At 43.9% G+C, this 7952-nt stretch overlaps 1 protein-coding gene across 2 annotated transcripts in view; it reads right to left on the bottom strand.

Annotated features, from left to right (window-relative positions):
* Window positions 1-416: 416 nt before the first annotated feature.
* Ca10 (carbonic anhydrase 10) overlaps window positions 417-7952 on the bottom strand; it is a 494041-nt gene continuing 486505 nt past the window's right edge. For both annotated transcript variants that reach the window (XM_058571496.1, XM_046420608.2), the window contains exons 8-10: window positions 5426-5580; window positions 3393-3567; window positions 417-1690 (exon numbers count right to left, since the gene is read on the bottom strand). In XM_058571496.1, coding sequence (XP_058427479.1) covers window positions 1668-1690; window positions 3393-3567; window positions 5426-5580 — 353 coding nt within the window. In that variant the 3' untranslated portion in view covers window positions 417-1667. The remainder of the gene's footprint in view (window positions 1691-3392; window positions 3568-5425; window positions 5581-7952) is intronic.

The raw sequence follows: 7952 nt of genomic DNA, 5'->3' as shown, positions 1-7952 counted from the left end.
GAAAATTCAGTCAAGTGTAGGATTTTAAATATGAAAAAACCCGGACCTGTTGGAAATTGTCATTGTCAATATGCTTTGTCACTTGATATGCTTGTGAATTTTCTATTCATACAGACGCCACGTGCCTTTGCTTTCTCTCCTTCCGGTGATTGTGATGGAAAGGAGACATGAAAGTTATTTTTAATTTGGCCACTGAACGAACATCCAGGCCTTCCCTTCCAGCAGCTAAGCCTATATGTTTTCTCAACAGGGTATTAATTACCTGGCTCTGAGAATGGCCAGACAGACTATTCTGGCATCTCTGGCTGCCCTGCCGGCTGCATGCAATTGCTTGTGGACCCAGCAGGACTCAGAGACTTCCACAGGATGCATCCTCCTTCTCAATAAATTCAGACATAGGTACTGGGTAACTTGTTAAACACATTTATTGATTTTTTTTTTTTTGACAGTAACCAAACACAGTGAGTGACCATTTATAAACAAGAAAAGAAAGGCATTCGTTTGTACTTTGTGAGATCCGGCTGCACCTGGAGAGAAAGACACCCCTTTCCCGGGAATTTACAAGGCAAAGTGCATTCCTTCACGGGAGCATCACAGGGGAGGGGATGGCAGTTTTTTGAAACGCGAGAAATCGGTCGCCTGCAACGTCAGGCTGAAGCTCACCTTGTATGAAGGATGGCGCCATGGAGTGGAGTTAAAGTTATACTTGCTTAGCAAATGCATTCCTGATTGCCACAAACCCAGTAAAACTGGCTGCAGATGAACGGACATGTAGATGAAGGAGAAGGGAAACCAAAGAATGCAGCTGAGGGGAGCCAGGGCTCAGCCTGCCGGGAAGGAGAACAGACCCGAGCCAGAAAAAAAAAGTGAAATTAACTCGTTCAACACATTTATTGAGCTGTTAACAATAACCAAACACAATGTATGACCTTTGGAAAACAAGAAACAGCAAATGGATCAGTTCTGATCTTGGCAAATCCTACTACAGATATGTGACAAAGAGGGGAAATAATTCCATTTCTTTATAGTCTGCAGTGATATATATATATATATATACAGTGTGTAGCTCTTCAGTGTCTGTCCTTTTTTAAATTTCTTTTTTTTTAAATCGTTGAGTAAACAGAAGAATCGTTATCTAGAAATAAAGTGTCCTTGCTCAGCTTTGTCCTGGTTCACTGTCACCAGCATCCTCAGAGGATCCTAGGACACTGTTGGAGAGGACTGGAAGCAATGTTTGGTTGATGTGTTCAGAACTGTTTTCTCCTCTCTGTCTCTTCTGGAAGAATCTTGTATGTACAAAGGCTGAAAAGTCTCGTCGGGTAGATGTATCAATTCAGGAAAATGGTATCAAAATTGTAATCGGGTTAACTGGTTATTATCTTCTAAACCTCTTAGGAAGGAGGCTTTTGTTTCTGAAAATGTCTCCTCATTACTCATTATATGTGTGTGTGTGTGTGTGAGCACTTGTGTGTGTGTGTGCGTGTAGGGGTGTGTGTAAGAGATGCTTTCCTCTGCCATGTTTTTTGCAGACCATATTCATGAAGAAGGGGCCAATCCAAAGAGTGAATGAGGCTTGGGGGAAGGAAGAAAGAAGGGGGACATTCTGGGTTACGCCAATTCACAGTCGTAGCGTTTCACTGAGGTGGGATTCTTCTTGGCTTAGTTCCCTACTTGAGAAGCCATTCGTTTACTGAAAAGAGAGAGAGAGAAAGAAACAAACCACACACATACACACACACATACACAACACAAAACAAGGCGTAACTGAATTAATTTGCACATTAACGGGGCCTGACTCCAAAGGGGAAGGGGCTATTTTGTAAATGCCAGCTTACGTATTAGTATCCCAGCTACTCCCTTCCCCACGACCCTCTAGACACGTGCTGTTCAATCTGGTGGCCGCTAGCTGTGGCCACTGAAATCCAAATGAGTTAAAATGCAAAGTTTAGTTACTAGCCACATATCAACTGTTCGACAGCCTTGTATGGAATAGATCATTTCCATCATTGCAGAAAGTTCTAGAGAACGGCACTGGTCTTGACCAGGGATGGGCAAACTTCAGACCAGGACCTGTTTTTGTGAATCAGGTTTTATTGAAATATTGTATTGTTTATTGTAAGTGAAGCTTCATTTATGGTAATCCACACCCCTGCATCTGGTTCTTGTCTGTGGTTGATGTCACACTACATTAGAGTGAGGCAGAGACTGTGTGACCCACAAAGCTTAAAATATCTGCTCACTGCCCCTTTACGGAAAAAGTGTGCTAATTTCTGGTGTAGACGATAGCTCTGTAGGGTTAGGGTCACACCTGTCTTCACCACTGCTGTGTTGCCATCGTCTACCTAAGTGTCTGGCACATAGTAGGCACACCATGAATAGATGCTGAATAGAGGGGAGGGGCAGTGAATGAGTTGGGCATTTATTTGTCTAGCAGTTCTGGCTTGAAGGGAGCAGACAAATCTATGGTTTAGGCAGTGTGTCAGTGTGTCTGAAAGAAGAGAGAAGGAAGGGCACGTGGGGAGACCTGCCTGGTGAGAACCACAGGCCTGTATTTGGAGAGTGTGCTATTGCTACAAAAGGCCTCCCCACCCAGGCTCTTGTTTGTCCCTCACAGCAGGCAAGGAAGTAAATGGGGATAGGGACTGTCAGAAAGAATCCTGGTCTAGAGGGGTAAATGAGCTGGTTGGGTATTTGTAGCTTGTTAGAACAAGGCCTGGCCCTCAGGTCCAGGGCCTATCTAAGACATTATTGCACCTCCACCTCCCTTTCCACACTGAGAGTCTGCAAAATGACCACCAGATATTCAGTCCATGTGCAGAAGGAAGGAGAGAGGGCTGAGGGTGGGCCCGGGTTTCAGGAGGCAGAAGTCATCTTAAACGTACCCTGCAGTAGGAATCATAACCATTCTAGGGTCAGAGTATTGGACAAAGATATGTTCACACATGTTACCTCATTGGACCGGATGGCCTGGCATCCAGAGCATTGCTCAACTTTGAGGGACACATAACCAAAGGCCCTACTGCTTCTTATTATCCTGTTCTAACATATAACCTTGGGGAAATCAGCCTTTCTGGGTTCTTGTTTAAAATGGCAATAAAAAGGACTGTCTAGCCTGAACCAGAGGGGTATAAAGGTTTGATACATGTGACATCAAACTTAAATACACCTGTAGATATGCATCTTATATATCAAACATTTATCACCATTTAGTCACAATACATAGGCTTTCCAAAAAGAAAATCATCATGCAAATGTTGGGGGGAGGGTGCCCTTGTCATCCATAGTCATGATTTCTGTACTGGGAGACAGTGTCAGGCTTTTAAGAACAGGTCTAAGAGGGACATGGGGCTCTGGCCTGGGTCCTCCTCTGCTGTCTGAGCCACCGTACCCACCTCTATACTGAAGCTTCTGGGCTCGGTTGTTCGGACAGTCCTTCCCCTGTAAACTGAAGTTGATATTGGTGCGGATGCAGCGGTTGTTGAGTGGCTGCACAGGCCTGAAGTTGTCACTCATGCTCAGAAAGATCTGAGATGGCTGATTCTGGCTGAGTAGGCGTAAGGAATGCATCTGAGGAGAGAGAAATTGCTGTGTGAGATCCAGTCACGCTCTTTGATGCACAAAGCAAGAAGTGAGACCAGGCAGACTGGGCCAGGTGGCACCAGGTGTCTGGGAAAGGGCACCAGCCACTTCTCCCTGGGTCCAGTTGAGTTGAGGAGCTGCTAAGGCCTCCAGGCATGGACCAAGCCTTGCTCCTGGCTCACTAGCTCACACGTGACTCTATGGGTTATTTATTGCCCCCCTCACATGTGCCATCTGTTAAAGGAGAAATTCTAGCTAGGTGCTCTCCAGGGTTCCTTCTTGCTTTGACACCCCATGGTTCATTCATTCCCTGACCCCCATGTGGACATTACCCAGACCATAGTGATTGACCCAGGGGGTCAGAGCTAAACTAAGCTGGACCAATTCAGTTCCTTTTCTGTGCATCGCAGAGCCAGGGGTCTGACCTCTAGCACCTGCAGCCATGTTCCGCCACAGGACTGAGAAGCAAAAGGAGCCCGGCTCTAGCAGGAGAGAAGAATGAAGCAAATGTACAGTGAGGAGAGAAAAGCAGAGGAAGGGCTTCTGATTCTGGGGAGTTCCTGACACCCGTTTCTGATCTCCTATTCCACAAGAAGCCCCAGTATCTTTTGAATAAATTCTTTGTCTAAGCTTAAGCTACCTGCAGGGGGTTCCTGATGCTTGTCACTCAATGAGTTCCAATCAATACAGAGAGGAGGCTGTGAACATGTCTCCTGTCAAGGAGGCTGAGTTCCGCTTCATTGGCTCATCTGTCCTTTAAGTTTTGATGGGCTCTCACAATTGTGGAACATCAGAGCATGTAATTTACCCCCCATGATAAGGAGGAGGAGTATCGATTTCACAGAGCAGGGTGACAGACCTGAAGTGCACCATGAGCCATGGAGCAAAGCTGGCCCAGGAGGGCAGGCCTGGCTCCCATCCATCTAGAACATCCCACATTCAAGAATGTGTGTGGAATACCATGTATCACATTGCCTCCTTTCGGAGACCGATGCATGTGTTATCAGTTTACAAAGGCCTGAGAAATCCTTCCACAATAAAACTTATGTAACTTTTTAAAACCCACCTTTTCCAAACATGTCCGATGCTATCATTCAATTTGCTCCTGTGCTCTTTGGATGGTATGACTGTAGAGTACATTTTGGGAGCTAACTGTGCAATCTTCTCTCACTCAGAGAGGTGGGATGCTTCTATAGTTAGTTCATGCCAAATCCTGAGGCTGGCTCTTTAAACACAGGTATTATGAGTTGAATTGTGTAACCCTCAATCTTCATAAGTTGAAGGCCCTGGTAACCTCGAGTACCTCAGGATGTGACCTTACTTGGGAATAGGGTCACTGTAGAGGTATTTAGCTAAGGTAAGATGAGGTTACTGGAATGGCCTCTTCAAATTAAGCATGATTGGTATATTTATAAGAAGGAGGACTCCATTTGTATACTATGAACTGAAATGCATTCTGCTGTCCTGTGTAACAAATGAGAACAAATAAATATATAAATTTTAAAAAAATTTAAAAAGAAGGAATTTGGACACAGAGACTCAGAAAATGTCACACGAAGATGAAGGTAAAGATTAGGGGTGATGCTTCTCATACCCAGTGGCACTAGAGACTGTGAGCAAACCATCTAAAGCCAAGGAGAGGCATGAAGTATCCTTCATATCTTTCATAAGGAATCAATCTTTTTGACACCTTGATCTTCAGCTTCTAGCTTTCGGAACCATGAGTCAATAAGTTTCTGTTGTTTACACCACCCCGTCTGTGGGACTTTACAACAGTCCCTAAGCCAACCCAGCCAGTCTTTACATCCATCTTCCCCATTAGCTAAAGGACGAAAGCTAAGCTCACCTGCATCCTGGTTATATAGACAGGCTTGTTCATTATTATCCAACTTGCTGTCTCATAGCAGGGAGGGATGGTCATCGACCCATCATAAGTAATGAAACTGGAGGTCTCTGGATATAGTTCCTCTATATTAAGTCCCTGTAGTAAGTATGCATCATCTAGAAAAGAAGGTAACAAAGACTTAAATGTTAAGTTTCTTAAGAAAGTACTGGTATTGTTTATATATATTTCTTTTTGGATTCCAGACAACTGGTATCTGTCAGGATAGGCTGCAGTAACAAACAGTCCCATCACCTCCTTTCCCTATTTCAATCACTTTAATCAACAAAGTTTTGTGTGTGGCTCTCAAACATGTCCATGCAAGTTTGGCTAAGGGCTTCCCTCCAGGTCTTTATTGTACACGTTTTGGGACCCAGTCTCTTGGAGAAGACACTGTCTGGCTGCATTGTGATTTGTGGATCATAATGACAGAAGGAAAAGCAAGCATGGTGAAATATTTGTTGGCTCTGAAGGCTTCCGTCCCAAAGTGACACATTGACTTCTGCTCTCATTTTGGTAGCCAGAGAGTTCCATGACCAAGGCTGAAATCAGGGCTGCAAGGAAGCACATTCTTCCCATGGGATGGGACACTGAATGCTGGTGAGCTGAAAGCAATGTGGTCCACCACAGGACCATGGCAGAGTCAAGTCCTTCATGAGGGTCCCTGAGACCTGGGCCGTAGGCACGGTAGGCACAATGGAATGGACACAGACCTGTTGAAAAGTTGCCTGGTTACGATTATTATTTATGAACATCATTAATTAAAAGAGCATTCAGCTGGGTGCGGTGGTGCACGTCTGTAATCCCAGCAACTTGTGAGGCAAAGGCAGGAGGAGCACAAGTTCCAAGCTGGTCTCTGCAACTTAGTGAGATCCTATCTCAAAATTTTAAAAATAAAAATAAAAAAAGCTGGGGATGTGTCTCAGTGGTTAAGTGCCCCTAGTTTCAATCCCCAGGACCAACAAACAAACAAACAAACAAAACAAACAAAAATCGTTAAGAATATATTCTAGAAAGAAAAATAACTAGGTTAAATCCTAGCACAAGATTCATTGGTCAAGTTCAACAATTGACTTCATTTTTGACATGTCTCCTCCTGGTAGTCCCATGTGGGTAACCTTTTCTTATACACCTATTTAAGCAGTTCATATTTGCATATCTTTTGCTATTACATATAGTTTTTAATTGTTAAACATGGAGGAAAGAGAGAAAGAAGATACAATTCCAATCATCAACAACAATTACCACTAGCACCTTGCTAAATTTCTTTTTAATTTTTTTAAATCTCAGTGTATAGGTTAATTTTTTAGAAAACTGGAATGCACTGGGGTTTTGAAATCTGCATTGACTCTCTCCATCTCTTCCCTCCTCCCTTCTATGTTGCTTTCTGGGGCTCTCTTCTCCTGGCTTCCAAACCACAGTGCTTAGGGTTCTTATTTCTGACCATTATTTCTCAGTCCATTGCTGACTCTTATCTTCACCTGTTTCCCACACCCTGAGGACCTGCCCAAGCCTCTCTTCTTTCTCAATCTATGCTCTCATCCTGGGTAGCCCAACTATCCAGGCTCCAATTGTCCTCTGCACCCCAGTGCTTCCACATCTATGTCCCCAGAAGTGTGGCACCCTCCAGTGTGCCATGAACGCCAACTGTTGGGGTCAGTCCAGGTGGCTTGCAGAACATGTGGCAGGAGCCCAAAGCCTGACTGGCAGAGAGATGAGACTGGCTTCTGCAGTACCCCTGGTTTCACACGTGTTGTGTTCTCTCATCCTGGTGAGAAAGGACTTAGTCTTTAGTGATCAATATAATTTCTCAAACTCAGTTTTGTGCATATATTACAGTAAAGGACTTGCACATGTAGTTGGAACTTTAAACGGAGCCAGTGAGGTGGGTCAGGGAGAGAGTAACATTCTCATTGACAAGAAAATAAAGATGAAAGAGGCAAAGTAAATATCCCAAAGCCACAGAGTAAGCTGGTGACTGCAAAGGAACTGGAACTCAGCTCTCCTGGTCTCCACACTGAGGTTGGTTACTCACTCAACAAACATTCACTAAGAACCTCTTGGGTTTGGCTCTGGGGATAGAACTATGAACAAGACAGGTGTTTTGTCTGTCTCTTCTAATTGAAGAGCGAGACAGCAAATGACAAAACATAAGTAGACTATGATGTCAGGGTGCTAAGTGCACTTACCTAAGGATCCTGGCATTAATGCTACTGATCTATTTTCTTGGGTAAAGACTACCTCTCCCTATGTCTTCCTCCAGAAATTGTTCATTTAACTCTCTCTGATAAGAAAGAGGCATCTTTGCTAAGGGAACTTGAATTCCAGGTTTTTGTATTTGCTTGTTAATTAAATTATGAACAAATCTGTTGAGTCAGTAGTTTGAAATGATATTAAAAATAAAAAAGTCATTTTCTTTCTCCAATCCCAACTGCTCCTACTGGTCTCCAACTTTATCCATACAAATCCCCTGAGGAAGAGAGTTTGGTCA

This window comes from Marmota monax, unplaced genomic scaffold (genome assembly GCF_021218885.2).
Source record: "Marmota monax isolate L192 unplaced genomic scaffold, Marmota_monax_Labrador192_F-V1.1 WCK01_AAM20220418_F8-fsc00064, whole genome shotgun sequence".
Taxonomy (NCBI): domain Eukaryota; kingdom Metazoa; phylum Chordata; class Mammalia; order Rodentia; family Sciuridae; genus Marmota; species Marmota monax.
The sequence above is the reverse complement of the archived record's forward strand: the minus strand, read 5'-3'. Positions and strand labels throughout refer to the sequence as shown.